At 39.3% G+C, this 21,125-nt stretch overlaps 1 protein-coding gene across 1 annotated transcript in view; it reads right to left on the bottom strand.

Annotated features, from left to right (window-relative positions):
- Positions 1 to 21,125, bottom strand: part of myo5aa (myosin VAa) — a 141,262-nt gene that overhangs the window by 82,181 nt on the left and 37,956 nt on the right. Inside the window, exons 6-12 of the mRNA XM_051656695.1 lie at positions 13,631 to 13,774; positions 4,510 to 4,591; positions 3,423 to 3,530; positions 2,675 to 2,781; positions 1,752 to 2,017; positions 1,483 to 1,564; positions 1,235 to 1,375 (exon numbers count right to left, since the gene is read on the bottom strand). Of these exons, the coding sequence (XP_051512655.1) occupies positions 1,235 to 1,375; positions 1,483 to 1,564; positions 1,752 to 2,017; positions 2,675 to 2,781; positions 3,423 to 3,530; positions 4,510 to 4,591; positions 13,631 to 13,774 (930 nt within the window). The remainder of the gene's footprint in view (positions 1 to 1,234; positions 1,376 to 1,482; positions 1,565 to 1,751; positions 2,018 to 2,674; positions 2,782 to 3,422; positions 3,531 to 4,509; positions 4,592 to 13,630; positions 13,775 to 21,125) is intronic.

Below are 21,125 nucleotides of genomic sequence, written 5' to 3'. Positions count from 1 at the left end.
TGTACTACTGAAATTCTGTAAGTTGTGCTTCTATTTAGACTCAAAAAGTTACTAAGAAAATATATAAGTGCAGCTAATGTGTAACTTATGTGTAGCTCAATATGTGTTTGACAGCCAGTCGCGTCTATGTTTGTTGCATCAACTCTTTGATATATGAAAAATAAAACATGAAATATATCAGAATATATTCTATTCTATTATTTTCTAATTGTTTGAAAAATATTTATAAAATATGACACTATCTGAGCATTTTGTATATCCATTTGTGATAGATATACGTGTCGGGTCTCTAAAAACCCAAGGTATGTAAAAATGTTTGGCGAAACACCCATGTATTTAAGGGTTAAAAAAAAAAAAAAACTTCTTTAGTTGCTGAACTGCAGTGAAAACCTACACTACCCACAATCCTAAAGTGAGATCCACCAATCAGATAAGTCACTGTTACCATGGAATCACAGCAATTGCCAAGGTGGGTTTTGTAGACTTTTTGCAGGCTAGCTAGAAATGTTTACTAACGTTACCTAACATAACCTAAGATTAGTTAATATGGTGTTGAACATTAAAGAAAGTCATGTTGTTTTCGGATAAGAAAATACATTAAAAACCACACGAAAACCCAGGCTGATTTAATTACAACATTCAAAATGAGTTCATTAATTCCCTCATAAGTACACAGCTGTTTTGTATGTACTTCTTCTTTATTTCTGACTTTTTTGTCTTTAATGAAATGCTGTAATATTGTCAGAGCTGGTTGGTTCGGTTCAAGCCATAGAACCCTTTATTGATTCATTTTTCCAACACACACACACACACACACACACACCTTTGAGGCATCTCATAAGCTGGGTTTCCATCCACATATTTGTAAGCTAATTTTAGGATATCACATAAAAAGTGCTCAATGGAAACACCAAGATGCAAATAACGAAAAATAAAATAAAATAAAATAAATAACAAAATTGCAGGGGGAAAAAATGCATATGAAAATGTATAGGCTCGCTTGAGGTGGATATGTTATTTATTCAGTAAGAAGACACACAACAATGGAAACACATTTACCAAATAAATTCCTAGATGTGCATAAAAAAAGTCAACTCTAGATGCTATGTTTTTCATACTAAGCTAATTATGTATATTTACACACACACACACACACACAGAGAGAGAGAGAGAGAGAGAGAGAGAGAGAGAGAGAGCTGATGTGAATCCTGCTACAGTGGTTTTGATGATGTACCTTGCACTCTTCATCCAGCAGGTCCAGGACGCCCATCTTGGCCTCAATGAGGTTGATACACGGCTGATTGTCATAGAAATCAATGAGAGTCCAGGGGATCTGCTCCTTCATATACTCCTCCTGCTCCAACTTAAACACATGCTGAACATTGCAGCACACACAAAGACAACAGGAGATATCAATCACAATGTATCATCAGCAATCAAACAATTTCAATGAGATCTGGTCTCATGTGGAATGGGTCTTACCATGTTGAACTGTTGCTGTAGTTTCTCATTGGCATAATTAATACAGAACTGCTCAAAACTGTTGATCTCAAATGTTTCAAACCTGGAGAAATAAAACGAAACTAAATCAACATCGCAAAAGCAAGAACATTTTACAGGACTTCATTTTAAAACGGCATCACTAACAAATACTTTGTGTTTTCAGATGTTACATATTTGACTGAAGATAATGTTTCAGAGGAAGTGTGGTCTGTTCTCAGAGGTGTGCATTTGAGTGGCTGAACACATACCCGTAAATGTCTAGGACGCCGATGAACGAGTGCTGTTTGACCGTGGAATGCAAAGCTTTGTTCACATGATCGACGATCCAGTTGAAGAGTTTGGCGTAAATATGTTTAGCAAGAGCGTCACGGGCGTTTATGGCCTGTAGTTTGGGAATGGGCTTTATGTAGGTCTCGGTCGCTGTCTTTAGCTTCTTATGACACAGCCAATGAGACATGTCCTGATACGTAATGCCCATTAACTCACAAAACACACTCAGGTGACCGTTGTTTGGCTGAAGGGAAAAGAGAGAGAGAGAGAATTCCAAGCTTAGTAGGTCAATGGCAAACATCCAAGTGTCCAACATGTGTTCAAGTGCCAAGTTCTTAGAAATGCAATATTTGGATTCATGCTGGTTTCAAATGGTTTTGAAAAGCATTTATACCATTTTCAACAAATGTTTTCATTTAATATACTTTAAAAAATGGCCTGTGGTACAACCATCAAGTAAAACAGTTTTTTTCTTTCACATTCAATACATGTGAGGGTACAAATCTTCAATTAAAGAAGAAATAAATATTTTTGTAAAGAATTTTTAAGTCATAATTAGTCTTAGTTTTTTTTTTTTTTTTTTAATAAAATAAATTTTAATTCAGAAATCAAAAACATTTGCATCATACAAACAGTGCATTTAATTAACTGAATACATGAATTGCATTTTTGATGTATTTTTCAAATAATTAGTAGATACAGACATCAAATCATTGACCCTTCAATGATTTGGGGGGCTTTCTCGGGGGTTTAGGATAAAATCGAAAGAAAAAAGTTTGTTAAAAGTATGCGTTGATGTGCATACGTGCCTTTTTTGTTCAACAGGAAAGGACAAATTGCAGGAGTGAAGAGTGAGATGGAGGGGGGTACAGAGAAAGAGAGAGATTGCAGTTCGACTCACTGGAATAACACTGCTGTCTGAGTCTCTGTCCTTCACTTCCACATTCCCTAGGTGTAAAATGGAAGCCAGAATCTGAAACAAGCCCATCTGATAGGTCTCGTTCACACCTGAACACAGACATCAACAAATGAACTACACGTCAGTGGGCTAGCTAGTCAGAACAGTCTGAAGGTCTGTACCAAGTTTGGTCAATATAGACTGAAAGCTTGAGGAGGAGTTACAACTGGAAATTTTGGTCTTGGTGTAGGGAATCTGGAAAAAACATATTTCAAGCCAACATAATGGGTCTGTTCCAAAACTACATAGGCAGCTGAAATAATGCCTTATAAGAAAGCGATTTGGAACGCTCTATATAGGCGGCAGCTCCGTGTGTCATTCAATTAGCACTCCTCACATGCAGCACACGGGACACTCGATTTGCAACTGATTTCAATACAGGTGACACAAGTATAACGACGCGATCCTCTAATGAGCATAAATACGCACAGCACACACACGTTTTGGGTAAAATGGTCAGTTTTCTATCATATTATGCTATTTTTTATTTATACTTTTTTAGTATTGAATGGACTTTGGAACAGACCCTTAAAATTCTGACATTAGGTTTTAGAACATAGCTACTAGGAATACATCAACAGCACTGTTGGGGAGACCTGTCACGAAATTTGATTATTAATTAGATTAATCTCAATCTCAGTTATTTTGCATGAGTCTCGCAACCAGAGATCAGTTGAACCCTCTGTCTGACCTAACAGCGTAAAGGCATTCCTGGTGCTCGACATCTCCTTTGCATCATCCACACCGTCTATCACCGGGTTCCTGCCTTGTTTAGTGTAGTGAAAATCATTAGCCATGCCTGTGGGGAAAAAAAAACACACACAAATAACCCTTTATTATACCACACAAATGCAAAAAATACACACACAGCAGATCTACTGAACAGCTTGTCCCAAAGCTACGCTATTATCAAACCAAAGCTTTTCACAATAATTATAACCCTGGGTTAATATCTTTTTTAACCATGTTAAGGCCACTTTTAACCCTGTGTTAAGAAATGTTTACACTTTTATGCTTTTAATGGGTTATAAAGCCCTGTTCCAGAGCAGGGTTAGCATCGCTAACTGTTAGCATAGGTTAGCTAACCACAAATTGCGACGCTAAAGCTATGCAGTGTGACGCAATGCAACGCTAGAATGTTACAGTGACTTGTTTAGTGACAAACATAATAAACTATGTGCTTTAAATCTGCAGAAATCTCAAAAACATAGTCAGAACTACACAGATCTGTGTTAATGAAACTCAACATCAATGTCTCAGAGACACAGACCGTAAAAATACAAAACCCTCTTCATAGATTAAGGGAATGATACTTTGTCGCTTGGCAACAGAGAACGTTTGAGACACACATACATAGACACACAAACCCTTGCATTAACGGGGCGTCAGCTGAGCAAGAAGTCAGCTGAGTGGGCAAACAGCAGGAGAGAGCACAGAGCCAGCAGTGTGTGTGTGTTTGTGTGTGTGTGTGAAGCAAACAGTATAGAGATCTAGAGGGAGGTTCATGGACACTGGGCACTGTATGCTCGCTCATGAAAGTTCATATGTGGTTGAGTGAGTGTGTGTGTTGCATAATGTGTGTGTGCATGCACAGCCCGTCTCTCAGTTGGAGAGCTCTGATAGCCGCTCTACATGCTGAGCAAACACGAACACACTCTAATCAGACACATATTACACACACATACACACTTTAACTTAGCTATGTCAATGAACACATACCATAGACTTATTATTTTTATATTCATATGAAATGTGCTGTTGATGAGTGTCCTTCTCACCCAGTTTGAGGGCTTTAAATTCAGGCAGTTTAGCTGACGCGCACAGCTGATAGAAGATGTGATAGTTTCTCTCTTCATCCGCCTGCACATGAGAGAAACACAAACACAAACAGCACATCACAACACGGTCAGCGTCAACAGTCAGTTCAGTGTGTACTTGCAGAACTCAAGCACAACTTTTCTATAACTCATGTTACTGAAGCCGCACACAAACACGGTTAAGATTTTTGAGAGATCTGAAGAGCAACACTCATGATTAAACTAGCTTGTCTGTGTTGTGATGTGTGTGAGGTGTCAGCAGAGGTAATAAAGCTGATGAAAGGGTCTGTGTACTGTATGTGTAATTTCTGCACAACCTTTTGTGGAGACTGTTGCAACCAGAGGTTGACCGATAGTGGATTTTGCCAATACCGATAACCAAGGTGGTGGAGGCCAGTAACCGATTAATCAGCCAACAGTTTTTAAAATTGATTTATAGAATATATATATATATATATATATATATTATTATTATTTTCTTCCATGACAGGCACAGACATAGAGTCTACAAGAGTCCCAAATGAATAAAATCCGAGATGCAGTTTATTGCAGTTAATTAAAATCCTGATGATAACCAGAAAAAAATGAAGATTTGGTGCATAACACAGGACTTTTAACTATAAACAAGCCCAAAACACACCGGAAACTCTTATTTTGAAATGACGGAGACTTGACCTTGTTACAATGCTCTATGTTAAGTATTAACCAAATCAAGCTTTTTATAGCCTTAATATTTTAATATATTAAATATTTTATTTTCACCAGATGAGGTTTAACGAGGAATATTAAACTATTATATTATATAATATGACATATTAAACCGCTGTTATATTGTAGAACTAAGCCGTTCTAACTGTAGATTCCTCCAGCACTGGCCACAGAGGAATGCGAAAGAATACAAAATAAAAAATAAAAACTAGCAGCAACTATTGGCATACATTTTTGCAGATAACCGATAGTTCCAAAAAGCAACTATCTGCACCGATTAATCTTTAAAACCAATATATCATTCTATCTCTAGTTGCAACATTCTTTGAATAAATTATTGAATGAATAATGTATATATTTGTGGTCGAACAACAGTGGATATGCCAATCCCGATAACTAAGGTGGCAGGAAAAGCAGATAACTGATTAATCGGCAAACAGTTTTTTTACATCAATTTTTAAGAATGTTAAAAACATTCTTTCATTACAATGACGGGCACGGACAAAGAGTCTACAAGAGTCCAAAATGAATAAAAATCTAAAATTAATCGGTAAACCCGATATATCGGTTTACCTATCCCTAATTGTCCCATTAAAACAAATTGATCCCATGGTTGACGGTTGTTTGGACGAATGCATTAAAATAAAAAGCTAGATGCAACACAACTAATGAAAAAGAATGCAGGGTTTTTTAGTTGTTTTTTTAAGTTAACTTAAGAGTGAGACACAGCATTTTAAAATGTGGTGCTCATGAGCAAGCCTAACCGTGCGTCTGACAAAGAGTTACACAAACATAAACATCTAATTCAAGGAATTCCCCAAGACACAACAGTAGTCTGTATGAGTGTGTTACACAACGCTGTACAGACATGTTTAACTCCCTTATCTTCATTCCTGCTCTGTTTAACTCCAGAAGGAAAATCCTCTCAATATCAGCTTTACTTGGGCCAAGTAACATGATTTCTACAGAACTGGGCCAGCAGTGCAGGTAAGCATGGGTCTCATATCACAGCATAAGTGATATCACAACCAGAATAACTTTATCATATGTAATAAATACTAAATAAATAATAATAACTACTAAATAACAATAAATAGTAAAAATATTATTAATTGTGTGTTATTGCTTTATTACATTATAATGGTAATATTTTAAAATATTTTTTATATTATAAAATATATAATTTATTTATATATTCTTTATTATTTATATTTTTATATATAAAATGTATATATACAGCATATATATATATATATATATATATATATATATATATATATATATATATATATATATATATATATATATGCATGCTGTATATATACACATGCATATGTTTTAATCACCTTGCTGTTTATAACAATAGCAATATAACCTTACAGTGTAATATATTGGAGTTCAGCTTGTTTTGCATGGAGGGTGAGAGACTGAAATCAAGACACATTAAATGTGTCTTTCGCTTTTATAGCCACTAGAGGTGGTCCAGCTGATTTGGAGTCGATTCGGTCGAGCACAGGTAGACCTGTTTGCTTCCCGGGAATCCTCCCACTGCCCACTTTGGTACGCCCTGACCAAGGCACCCCTCGGTATAGATGCGCTGGCACACAGCTGGCCACCTGGACTACACAAATACGCGTTTCCCCCAGTGAGCCTACTTGCACAGACCCTGTGCAAGGTCAGGGAGGACGAGGAGCAGATCATCCTAGTAGCACCCTATTGGCCAACCCAGACGTGGTTCTCGGATCTCACGCTCCTCGCGACTGCCCCCATGGTGAATTCCCCTGAGGAAGGACCTTCTTTCTCAGGGACGGGGCACCATCTGGCACCCGCGACCAGACCTCTGGAATCTCCACGTCTGGCCCTTGGACAGGACGTGGAAGACCTAAGTGGCCTACCACCCGCGTTGGTAGACATGATCACTCAGGCTAGGGCTCCCTCTACGAGGCGCCTGTATGCCTTGAAGTGGTGTCTGTTCGCTAAGTGGTGTTCTTCCCGATGCGAAGACCCCCAGAGATCGGTGCTTTCCTTCCTGCAGGAGAGGCTGGAGGGGTGGCTGTCCCCCTCCACCTTGAAGGTGTATGTAGCTGCTATTTCGGCTCATCATGATGCAGTAGGTGATAAGTACTTGGGGAAGCACGACTTGATCATCAGGTTCCTGAGAGGCGCTAGGAGGTTGAATCCCTCCAGACCGCACCTCATCCCCTCGTGGGACCTCTCTGTAGTCCTTCGGGGTCTACGGGGAGCTCCCTTTGAGCCCTTGGAGTCAGCTGAGCTTAAGGAACTCTCTTTGAAGACTGCCCTCCTGACTGCGCTCACTTCCATCAAGAGGGTAGGGGACCTGCAGGCGTTCTCTGTCAGCGAATCGTGCCTGGAATTCGGTCCGGGTTACTCTCACATGATCCTGAGACCCCGACCGGGCTATGTGCCCAAGGTTCCCATGACCCCTTTTAGGGATCAGGTGGTGAACCTGCAAGCGCTGCCCCAGGAGGAGGCAGACCCAGCCTTGGCATTGCTGTGTCCGGTGCGAGCTTTACGCATCTATTTGGATCACACACAGAGCTTTAGTAGCTCCGAGCAGCTCTTTGTCTGCTTTGGTGGACAGCGGAAAGGAAGCGCTGTCTCCAAACAGAGGGTTTCCCACTGGGTCATTGACGCCATCGCGATGGCATATCAGGCTCAGGATGTGCCACCCCCTGCGGGGTTACGAGCCCACTCTACCAGGAGTGTGGTGGCCTCCTGGGCCTGGGCCAGTGGCGCCTCTTTGGCATACATCTGCAGAGCAGCGGGCTGGGCAGCACTCAACACCTTTGTGAGGTTCTACAATCTCCGGGTTGAGCCGGTGTCATCCCGTGTATTGGCAGGCACGAGCAGTTAAGTTCCGGGACAGCTGGCAGGGTGTACCGCTTGCGCATAGTGCCTTTCCCCTCCCTTGAGGTGAAGACGTGCGCTCTTGACTCAGACTGTGATCCCTGGATGACTTTCCTCCTTAGCCCTGTGGCAGTTGAGTTTGCGGAGAAACTTGCTGCCGGCCCAATACATGTGCTAATGAGGCTCTGTACTGAGGTAAGTGCTCCACATGTGCTGGTTCCCCGAAGGCGACCCCATGTGATATCTTCTGCAAAATCATTTCCCTGTTGGTAAACTGCGTCTTCCTTGGGCAGAGGCTCGCCATGCTTTGTAGAAACTCCTCCCCCTTCGGGTAGGACCTACCATGGGACCTCTCCACATGACATACTTCTGACAATACTCGGTAAGACCATGTGATGTATTCCACTTAAAATACCTCCCCCTCTTTTTGGGTGTGGTGTGGTCTCTGCGGTGTCTTCCCCTTGGGAGGGACACCCCCCGACGTAGACACTTATGGCTCCCAGTCGGTTAACAAATTCCACTCTTTTTGGGGAGAAAAAATAGGAAAAGAGGCCTCAGCTGGGCTAGCCTGTCCCTATTGTTGGGCAGTCGACTTGTTCCTGAAGGACCGTTCGACGGTCATAAGAGCGTTGGGGGAGGTTACGTGACGGCCTGGTGCGCTGGCTACGAGGCACACAGTGGTCTGCTCGCCTCGCACCGCCACTTCACGTAACACAGTTCAGATAGTTGTGGCATTTTGTATAGGGACCCCTAGTGTCACTACATCGACACAATGTCGAGTGAGTGACAGATAGGGAACGTCATGGTTACTTTCATAACCTCCGTTCCCTGATGGAGGGAATGAGACGTTGTGTCCCTCTTGCCACAACGCTTAACTACCCGCTGAAATGGCCGGGACCTGGTCTCGGCTCCTAAGCACAAAACCTGAATAAGTGGTTACATACCAGCTCCTTTTATACCCGTATGTCCGGGGGAGTGGCATGCAAATTCCACTCGCCAATTCCCATTGGCCTTTTTAAAAAAAGCAGAGGTGTTTGGGGCTCCCAAGAGTGACCCCTAGTGTCACTACATTGACACAACTTCTCGTTCCCTCCATCAGGGAATGGAGGTTACGAAAGTAACCATGATGTTTTTTTTGCATGATCAGTCATATTTTCAAAATCAATGCCAAAATTTCACAATTTCTGCCAGGGTATGCAAACTTTTGAGCACAACTATATATAAAGGTACTGTGCAAAAGTCTTAGGCACATAAGATGCTTCACAAAAGCATTTGTCTTAAGATGGTTATTTATATCTTCAGCTTTAGTGTGTCAATAGGAAAAATACATTTTAGACTCCCAAACATTATTTTGCAAATAGAAAATATTAGAATAAAAGAACAGGGTGCTCTGCAAGAGATGGCATTGCCCCCACAGAGCCCCCAACTGAACATCAAGTCAGTCTGGGATTACATGAAGAGACAGAAGCAATTGAGACAGCCTAAACAGATAGAAGAACTGTGGTGAATTCTCCAAGAAGCTTGGAACATCCTATCTGCCAACAACCAAGAAAAACTGTGTCCAGGTGTACCTAGGAGAATTGGTGCTGTTTTAAAGGCAAAGGTGGTCACACTGAATATTGATTTAGCTTTTTTATGTTTACTGGACTTTGTATGATATTAATTGTTAAATGAAAACTATTTAAGGAATTATTTTTGAAGATATCTTCACTATGCAACATTTTTCACAAGCGCCTAAAAAAATTTGTAGCAGGTAGAGGGCCTAAGAGAGGGCAAGAATATTGCTCAAAGAATCTTCAAACTGCAGACAGACACAGAAGCCTTAAAGGAAGTGTCTGAAAATCTGAAAATATCTGTGTGAATTAAATCTGGGAGGTATTTGAGAGGAGCTATAAATAGAGCTGACGTACAGTGTGCTTTAGAGGGTGTGGCAGCCTGACTGCTCCTGAGTGTGTGCACTGTCTCATACCATTTCTGAAAACACTTTCATATTAGGGGAAACTTACATGTTCAAATTCATATGCGATAAAGCAACAACAACCAGCTGACAGACAGCAGAATTTAAAGGAATAGTTCATCCAAAATAAATGATAATTTATTCACCCTAATGTCATTCCGAATCCGTATGACTTTCTTTCTTCTGCAGAACACAAAAGGAGAAATTTTGTAGCATGTCTAAGCTGCTCTTTTCCATACAATGAAAGAGAATGGAAACAGGGCTGTTGAGCTCCAAAACTGACACACAAAAAAGCACCATTACCATAACATTAAAGTAGTCCATACAACTCATGCGTTATATTTAAAGTCTTCTGAATCCATACGATAGCTTTGTTCAAGGAATTATTTACTACAATTTTCAACCCACGCCCTATAGTTCTCAAATCTCATTGCACCCATTCGAAGAGTATGGTGCCTTTTGACGCAGAAAGCCAGGTTTGATGTCAATAATGAATGGTCACCGGACACGTGACAAATAATGACATTTTATGTAATTTGCATCAAACCTGCTGAAATGCAAGTTTACTGGAATCAATGATGCTATTGGGTCTTGCATATCACATGGTGACAGTGTGTCTTGAGGCCAGGTTTGAACATATAATTCTACAAATAACACCTTAAATTTCAGTCTATTTCTCAAACAAAGCTTTCGGATTGCTTCAGAAGACATCAGAAAAAGTACTGCGTATGAATAATATGGACTACTTTTGTTTTTGTTATTTTTGGAGCTCAACAGTCCCATCCGTTCCATTGCATGAGTTTCACGGAATAAAGGAAAGTTTGGCAGAACATGATTTTTTTTTTTTGTGAATTAATTTTTTGTGAGCTAACAGAACTTAGAAAGTGGAGAAAATGATTAAAATTGCCAAATTTTAAAGAATAGATCTGTCAGTGGATTTTTAGAACTTGCAGTACAAGGGTTAGCCTAACCAAACATTTACCTCTGATTTCATTTCGGTTTGCCATTTTGAGTTTTCAATATAAAATGCTCATCAGATTCACAAATGTTTTTAGCATGTACTATCTAGAGACCATTTTTTGATGAATCAAAAATAATTTTAATAATGTTCACGAGGGTCTCTACATGAATTGGGCAAATGGTCTAGGAGGAGTCTGAAAAAGTAGGCTTGTCTGAAAACTCAAAATAGTGGAAAAATGTTATGGATGGAAATGAAATCAGAAATATTCCATTTGTTTAGCTTGACTCAAAATTAATGTTGAAAGAGATTTGGGACCATCTTGCCAAATTTAGTTTCTCTTGGACAAACGGTTTTGGTGCATGGACCCAAAATGAAGAATTATAAGATAACGTATTGACAGCCTGATTTCATGAACATTAGGCGACCATGGCAACATTTCTGCAAAACAAAGTTACGTGCTTTATTACTCATTTCACTGCAGTTTCCCAGTGAAATGTCCGTTGGGGGGCGCCAACAGAGAGCGAAATAGTGTTGTAATCAGATGAGATTTTTAATACAAACATTAGATGGAGGTTTACATGAGTAAAACATACCTCCCTAACCTAAAACTATAACCTAAACCTAACCAATGGTGTCCTAAAAGCAAATGAGAGGTGAACAAAACAGACATCCTTAGCCTAAAGCAACACCTAAACCTATCCGATAGTGATGAAAAAGCAAGTGCGACATGAAAAGCACATTTTCTGAAGCAACCACGTCATTTCGCGTCGCTTCTGTGACACTTTCGCCTCATGTGTAAGCTTGCGTGTTTAGCTGGCCTTGATCCTCGGTCTGTTGAGTCCAGAGTTCAACGCTCTATCAGGTGAGCTACCAAAGAAGCTAATCACAGTGCTAAAAGTGTGTAAGGTGAGCAGTAAAATGTATCAATTTTCAAATGTATTATAGCAAAAGTGTTTCAATATCATAACATATCAGTGTGTGGGTAATATTGTGAAAAATATGTGTTTATAAAGTCATAATCAGCTGTTTTACTCATGGTTTGTCTGAAAGTGACTAAACGCACAGTTGTTGTAGTGCCTCTAGTGTTAATTTCACCAGGAAACTGTGACGAAAAGTAGAAGGTGACACGTACAACTCAATTTTGTTACACACACTTAATCTCTGGACCACTAGGTGTTTGATAACATCTGGTGGTAATTTTGAAACACAACAGCCTTTTAGTCTGAGATTCTAGAGAGAAACTAAACATTCATTCATTCAGTATTCCACAAGGAAAAAAAAACATGGAAAAACAAGTATGACGGTAAAGAGAGACAGATCAACATTTCCATCGGTGAGGCCAAAAGTGTATCCACCAATCCAGGGACAATAATCAGCCATTTCAGAGTCACTGGGATTTCCATGGGCTTCTTGCTCACCATGTGGTTACCAGATTCTGGATTGTTTTTTTAACAGTCACATAACCGTATCTGTTTTAAAGGGGTCATAATAAAATACACTTTACATTAATGTTCCCTTTGTAAAAGTAGTAGTTCACCCAAAAATGATAATTCTCTCATCATTTACTCTGTCTCAAACTCGTTTGACTTTCTTCTGTATGATCTGTTTATATCCATATAATGAGTCGTATGGATTACTTTTGTGCTGCCTTTACGTCCTTTTTGGAGCTTGAAAGTGTTAGAGCCAATTGACTTGCATTGTACGGACAAAAACACCTTACATCTCCGTCCAAATCTCTTTGTGTTGCACAGTAGAAAGCAAGCCATATGAGTTTGGGATGGCATGAGGGTGAGTAATTGATGAGAGAATTATAATTTTGGGGTGAACTATTCCTTTAATTAATTCGTCATGTGTCCACTTTACATTAGGGTACACTTTCATTGGTCACTAATGTTGAATAAGTGTTATTAAGCATTTATAACATGTGAAGTAATATGGCTCACTATTTGGCAGGTTTTGCATGAAATTCACCTTTTGTATGCATGTTGTTACAAACACATATACATTTTTTTATAGTGCATTTGTAAATGACTTATTGGTCATTAATAACCCCTTTTATAATCCCTTAACAAATGGAGTATTAATGTTAAGTGTTACCAAAGAGTTCGATGGACTATGATGAACTATGTATTCACATTAACAGTCACAATGCAAAATTCCTTCCCCACTCCACCCAGACCATTAATTGAAAATAATCATTGCAATTATGACATCACAACCATCATCATTAACATACTCTTCATCTCACATATCAATGCCTATACAATATTACATTCCGCAATCATGTCTTCAATAATATTATGATGTGGGTTTTGTTACTAACTTTAAATGGGAAGAACTTATCCAATCAAAACAGATGTAACTTACATATACATCTTAAAGGTACAGTAGCATAAAACCTTGTTTAATTCTAAGGGTGTGAAATGGTCATGACACACAAAATTACAACAGTTTTTGGTGGAAGAAACCCTGACTGACATTGAAAAAAACAAAATGGTACAGAAATGTATAATATTAGCCCTTTACGATAAAGGGACCAAACTTGAATAGTCTCTTTACAGGGACAGATTGTTATGCATGCTCCTCACCTGAAATACGACTCGTGATTTCTCTAGTAGATACGTCCTCATGTTTGCTCCAGTGATGTGATATTTCTTATCAAAGCCAATCTCAATATATTTCCCAAAGCGACTGCTGTTGTCATTCCTGGTGGTCTTGGCGTTACCTATGGACTAAACATGAAAGGAGAAGAGACATCTGCTTGAGTGAAAGTACTGGACTGACCTGTAGCACACCTGATTGTATGAGAGTGGAGAGGACAGGGTTAAAGGTTTAAGGAGCCCACAGAGTGAGTATTGATTTAAAACCACTGGGCCAGAAGATCATATGTGTGTGGGAAAGTGTATCTCCAGCAGGTCAGGAAGTTGATGCTGTCTCACCGACAGAGCAGGTCCACTGGGATTTGACTGGATAAGTTGCCGTTACATACCAGAATAGAAGCAGACCTGAATGCAAGTTTGCTAAAACAATGCCTAAATAGTTATTTGACAGTCGGTTATGATTACCAAAAGGCCAGCATGGTCAAAGTGACATCAGTGGAAATAGAAAGTCATTTCAGAGTTACAACATTTGGATGAAATATTACAAAGAATTAAATGTCCTTAAGAAAAAAGTGCAATGATCATGCATAATAAAACCAGGAACGTGTGATGAAGTACATTTGGTAAATTTTGATTTCACGTTGACATAAAAATTCTTTCAATAATTATAAACTATAAACAAATCTATTTTTATTTTTTATTTTTTAAACAGATGTCATTTTCTTTTCGTTATATGAAAGTCACATTAAAACTGAATTGGAAACTTTTTACTAGGCCATAACAATTTATTTGTGATATTTTTCAAATGCCATTTATGTACTGATTTTATTGTTTTCGCCTTGTCCCAGACCCAGACTATCAATATTAAACAATGAAAATCCATTATAAAAATATAAATTATTAAATGTTTAAAACTATGAGCATCTTAAAGAGTGAAATAAACATAAACCATTTCAATATTTGTTGTAAAATGATTTATATAAATTTTTTCAAACATTACCCACAGTTGATTGTCGCACAGTTGTGCTGTCATTTTCACCACATCAAATAATTTTGTTCCAAATAAAGTTTTTTTTAAAAGTTATTGTACTTGTTAACCAAGTCAACAAAAGCTGAAGTGAAGAGCATACTTAAGATGAAATATGAGACAATTGATGTTGGTAGCAATGATACATCAAGGTTAGTGTTGTCAAAAGCACCGGTAATTCGGTACAAAGTCAGTCCTAAAATAAAAAACATTTAACGATATCAGATTTTCTACAGTACTGGTAGTACCGAACATTGACTTTATTTGGTGCCTGCACACTGTCTGACTGACACACGACTGCTTTCAAATGCTCACATGCTCATTTGAGCTGTGCACTTCTAAATTAACAAATAATCAAATTAAAATTGTGATATGTCCTAGTGTGATTATTAAAATGCAAAAGGCTGCAATCTAAGTCTGCATTCGAGCTGAGTGTTTTAAATAAATGCGTGAAGCAGACGGCCCTAACACTGGAAACTCCACAGACATTGAAAATAATTTGTGATGACAGAGCAGAGCACTAAGCCACTGTGAAGCACTTATTACATGAGGACTATATAATTATATAATTAAACCACAGCAACTGCGCTTTAACGCCATGCAGTGCACTGTTTATCCATCAAATGAAGTTTCAGTCAAAACAGCACATCAAAATAAAAGCATGTTTTATAAAAAAACACATCAAAATAAAAGCACGATTCAAAATAAAAGCTAGGCACCTGAAATTGAAGAAATTGCAACAGAAATATATTACAACTGTATAGTAAAATGTAATATTTACTGTAGTAATATTAGAATCAGAATCAGAATGAGCTTTATTGCCAAGTGTTCTCATGTACACAAGGAATTTTTCTTTGGTGATAGGAGAAACAAGTGCACACAGAACATTTCAGTGAGACACAGAGTATAAAACAAGGTAAGAATATAAATAGACATACAAATAATATGACACAACATTGAATGGCGTATGTACATGTGCAAGTGGTAATGTATGTGCAAGGTAGGGGTATGTACAGTTTATATGAGTGAATTTAAATATGTACATGAGATATTTATTTACATTACTGCACTATGGGGAGTCCTGAAGGCAGTTTAATCGTTCATGTGGAAAATGGCCTGAGGGTAAAAACTGTTCTTGTGCCTGGTTGTCCTGGCACTGAGTGCTCTGTAGCGCCGGCCAGAGGGCAACAGTTCAAAGAGGGAGTGGGCAGGGTGTGTGGGGTACAGAGTGATTCTACCTGCACGTTTCCTCACTCTAGAGATGTACAGGTCTTGGAGGGTGGGCAGGGGGGCACCGATAATCCTCTCAGCAGTCTGTACTGTCCGATGTAGTTTCCTTCTGTCTGATTTGGTGGCTGAACCAAACCGGGCAGTTATAGATGTACACAGGACAGACTCAATGACGCCCGAGTAGAACTATTTCTCCCGAAGGCCACTATCATCTCCACTCTTTTGAGCGTGTTCAGCTCAAGGTTGTTGTGACCACACCAGACAGACAGCTGATCGTCACCGTCACGAATGAGGCAGATGACCTTGGTGTCATCTGCAAACTTCAGGAGCTTGACAGTGGGGTATTTTGCAGTGCAGTCATTCATGTACAGGGAGAAGAGCAGTGGAGAGAGAACGCATCCCTGAGGAGCACCAGGGCTAATAGTTAGGGTCCCAGATGCGAGTTTCCCCAGTCTCACTAGCTGCAGCTTATCTGTCAGAAAGCTGGTGATCCATCGACAGATTGGGATGGGCACGGAGAGCTGGGTCAGTTTGGTTGTGAGAAGATCAGTCATGATGGTATTGAAGGCTGAACTGAAGTCCACAAATAGGAACCTTGCATAAGTCCCAGGTCTTTCGAGGAGTTGCAGGATATAATGCAGTCCCATGCTGACAGCATCATCCACAGACCTGTTTGCTTGAGAAGAAAACTGAAGGGAGTCTAGCAGGGGTCCAATGATGTCCTTCAGGTAGGCCAAAACCAGTCTCTCAAACGACTTCATGACCACAGATGTGAGAGCGACAGGTCTATAGTCATTAAGTCCTGTGATTTTTTTGGGGGGGGGGGGGGGGGGACAAAAATGATGGTGGAATGTTTGAAGCAGCAGGGAACTTCACACTGCTCCAGTGATCTATTGAAGATCTGTGTGAAGATGGGGGCCAGCTGGTCAGTTCAGACTTTCAGACAGGCAGGTGAAACACAGTCTGGGCCTGAAGCTTTCCTACCCATTTGTTTCCAAAAGACAGGCACACATCCTCCTCACAGATCATAAGTGCAGACTGAGTAGCAGGAGGGGGGAGGAGGGGGGTTCCAGGAGGTGTTGGTGTGTGTCGTGAAGTGAACATCAGAGCAGGGGATGGGTGTGAGACTGGACTTTTCAAACCTGCAGTAAAACACATTAATTTCATCAGCCATTAGCTGACTCTTTACAGAGCAAGGGGAAGGTGTCTTGTACTTGGTGCTGCTTTTCACGCCTTTCCACACAGATGCAGGATCATTGGCTGAAAGAAAAGCTTCTTTTAGCCACTCTAAATTCCTTAGTCAGTGTGTTCCTGGCCTAGTTGTACAATATTTTATCCCCACTTCTGAAAGCATCCTCTATGGCTGACGAAGCTGTCTTGAGTTTTCCTGTAAACCATGGTTTATCATTATTGAATGATAAAAATGTCCTAGTAGGGATGCAGCCTCAAAAGCACTCCAATCAATGCAGTCAAAGCAGGCTTGTAGTTCCAGCTCTGCTTCATTGGTCCATTTTTTTTACAGTCTTTACTACAGGTTTAGCTAATTTTAATTTCTGCTTGTAGGTCGGGAAAAGATGAACCAGACGGTGATCAGAGAGTCCTAAAACTGCACGTGGGACAGAGTGATATGCATCCTTTACAGTGGTGTAGCAGTGGTCCAGTATATTTCTGTCTCTGGTGGGGCATGTGATGTGTTGTTTGTATTTTGGCAGTTCACGGGTGAGGTTAGCTTTAATAAAATCTCCCAGAATAATGATAAGAGAGTCCGGGTGTTGTTGCTCCGTCTGTGATGTGATAAGCCAGCTGTTGCAACGCTGTGTTCACGCACACTTGTGGCGGGATATAAACACTCACCAGAATGAATGAGGAAAACTCCCGTGGCTTAGAGTTAATAAAGAGCGCTTCCAAATTAGGACAGCACATCTTTTTCAACGCTTTTAAATCTGTACACCAACTTTCGTTGATGTAAAAGCATGTTCCACCGCCTCTCGTTTTCCCCGATGATTCCGCAGTGTGATCCGCTCTGAATGGCTGGAAGCCCAGCAGATGAATCGTGCTGTCCGGGTTGGCTTCACTCAGCCAGGTTTCCGTGAAACACAGAGCAGCGGAGTTAGAAAAGTCCTTATTTGTTTGAGTGAGCAGAAGCAGTTCATCCGTTTTGTTGGTGAGGGAGCGGACATTCGGCAGATGAATACTCGGTCCTAAAGCCGCGTTGAGGAAGCTTCACAAGTGCGCCGGCTCGCTTCCCTCATGTGTGTCATTTGGATCGCTTGTAGAGCACCGCTGCGCCTCCAACTAAGATGTCTAATAAAACATCTGAATAATTGAACACCGGCAAAAAATTATCAGGTATGCTCTGCCAAATATTCAGCAGTTCATCCCTGGTGAAACTGATCGGGAAAGAGTGACAAAAAAACATGACAAACAAACAAAAGTAACAAAAACGCTAGAGAGCTCCACACTGAAGCTGCCATCTGCTGCGCCATCTTGAAAGGACGTATAATAATAAATAATGATTAATGAATAATGATTAATGATGATAATAATAATAATAATAATAATAATAATAATAATAATAATAATAACTATTAAGCAATATATCACAAGCAAGAGTGCATTTGTACTGAATAAAAGTTTGTTTAAAAATGCAATGGTGTGTTGAAAAGTAATTGTTTTATTTTTTACATGTTAAATGTTTTTTTTTTTTTTTTTTAGTTTTAAGAATTAATTTGCTTAGACACCATTTTCATGATTAAATTAAATTAAACTTTAAAACATGAAATTCTGAAAAAAAGAAAAAAAAAAGGATTTGGGATTTCAGTAGGGCCCTGCTTAAAAACACTTCAGCAATGCATCCTTAATTGAGAAAAAACTTGAAGGAAACATGCATATCTTAAATTTTTTTTGATTTATATTGAAATTAACTTCAAACAGGCTAAAAGAGTGTGTTCAATAGCACATTAGCACATTTTCGGTAGCAACTACTGAAATGTTGGTATCATGATAACAATAATCAAGGTAAAAGTCACTTGTGAGCATATTTTTCCAAGCTATCATTTGCCACATTAAACACACAAAAAAGGAAAGAAAATATTATTTAATTGTGTGTATTTAGGATACATAATATGTTAACAATAAAATAGCCTTAGCAAGACAAAAAAAAAAAAAGGTCTGCCATTTTATTTTATTTTTTTATGTTAAAATTTAATTTTATTAAACACAGTACAGAATTTGAGATGTGCTGGAAATGACACTGTGGTGGGAATTTCATGACATAGAAAAAAATGACAAAAATGGCAAATGACAACTCGGGTGTTGCATGTACATACACTGTTGGACATTGTTAGTAGCCAACTATACAAAAAATACTGAGATTGTGAAAAATGTTTTAACAGGATTTTACTTTCTATAATCCCCAGTGCTGAAAGTACCCGAAATATACTGTAACAAAAAAAAAAAAAAAAACATTTGATTGTGTCAGATTTTGAGTGTGGTGAGGACAGCAAAGAAGGTCATCTGAGATTTATGCTAACGCTATGTTGGGCCTCATGTATTCAGATAGAAGACAAAGGCAGGCCTAACAGTCATAAAAAAACATTCCTCAAGCCCCCTCCTTCTAAGTCATAAATCTTACTGATAAAATTGCACCAAAATCAAACAAAGGGAGTCCTAAACAGACTACAGATCCATGAAGCCTTGCCCACTAAAGGATCGAGCACTCAACTCCTATTGGATGAGGCACACAACAGAACGTCCCTCGAACATGACATCATCCGGACTTCAAATAATTCTGAAAATGCTTCCAAAGTTGCTTCCGGCTACTTCGTTCACCGAATACGGACGTAGCTTTTTGCTGCTCTCCGGTGTAACCTCGTGGCATAAGGAAGTAATGTCCGACTTGAAACTGTAGCCATACAATCTCCATCTCGCTGGACGAGTTGAGATTACTCTGTGTTCAACCGAACACTCTAACGGATCCGAAGGAGACCGCCGAGCAATTCGCATCTTCATCCATTGGCCTACAGAAGTGAAGAGATTAAAGATTTCTCTTCCATCTTCAATCAAGTCGACATTTCTGAGTTCTCCGCCAGCCCGCCGAGAATCAACAGCCGTACCGCCCTCTGAGAATCAACAGCCGTACCGGCCGCCGACAGCGCGAGGAAACGGCTCTCGTCATCACACGAGCCTCAAGAAACCGGGTCAGAGTTAAAGGACGGAGGAAAACACATTCTACCTGTGTCCTCATGCGATTCAAGTAAGAGGTTACGTCTGGGCAGAGATAGAATATTATAGCGTGTTATTCTTGTGTTTCAAGGTTTTTGCTTGTACAGTTTACGGACCGCCATGTCCGCTCATTATTAATACCCAGGGTATTAATTATCACGAATTTGTTTTGCTGTATTGTAGTCCAACCAAATTGGACTGTTGTGCATTTTCGCCATCGCGGGTGAGACAGCAACTGAGTTCATCCATTAAAGAGTCAAATAACAAGGGACTTTTACGAGCCCCGCTCGTAAAACCGCGTCTCTGAGTGATGAACACGGCTGCTTCATCTCCAGCTATCGCGAAATCAGCTTTCGGGCTGTCACTTAATCATCTCTCTCTCTCTCTCTCTCTTACTAACCACACTGACACACACACACACACTGTCACACACCTTGTGTTATAGGATTATTTTTATTTCCATATCTAATCATATCACTGTTTAGTTTGTAGTTGTAAGTCGGAAGTTTATTGACTGCATTGTATTAATTATTAATTTATATTACTGCATAAATAAACTTTGTTTATATTACAAAGAGAAGTGTTTTGGTTTGTTTTGCATACGCCTGTGTCATGCTGACGGGATGTCAGTGCTCGGATTCAAACCTTCATTCATTGTTTTTTTTATTCGAAAATCGATATTCTTCGGATGTCGATTTTCCTAAGAAAACAATCTAATATTGAGACTGTTTTACTATCTGGTTATTAGTCCCTGATTTCAGGGTGGTGCCCCGTCAATGTTAATCCTTATTAATATTCTATTGATTTTGATAATTGATAATTATCTTTGATTGAATTAGAATGATCAATAAGCTAGTGTTAATTTTAATGTTTCTTCGATGTTAACAATTGATAAGTGTTGATTTTAAAGGATTAAAAAAAAAGCTAACATTGATTCTCATCAATGTTCTATTGATTTTAATAATTAATAATTATCTTTGATAATTATTAATTATTGCTAAT

The sequence above is a fragment of the Myxocyprinus asiaticus genome, chromosome 26 (assembly GCF_019703515.2).
Source record: "Myxocyprinus asiaticus isolate MX2 ecotype Aquarium Trade chromosome 26, UBuf_Myxa_2, whole genome shotgun sequence".
Classification (NCBI taxonomy): domain Eukaryota; kingdom Metazoa; phylum Chordata; class Actinopteri; order Cypriniformes; family Catostomidae; genus Myxocyprinus; species Myxocyprinus asiaticus.
Note: the sequence above shows the minus strand (reverse complement) of the source record. Positions and strands in the feature narration are given on the sequence as shown.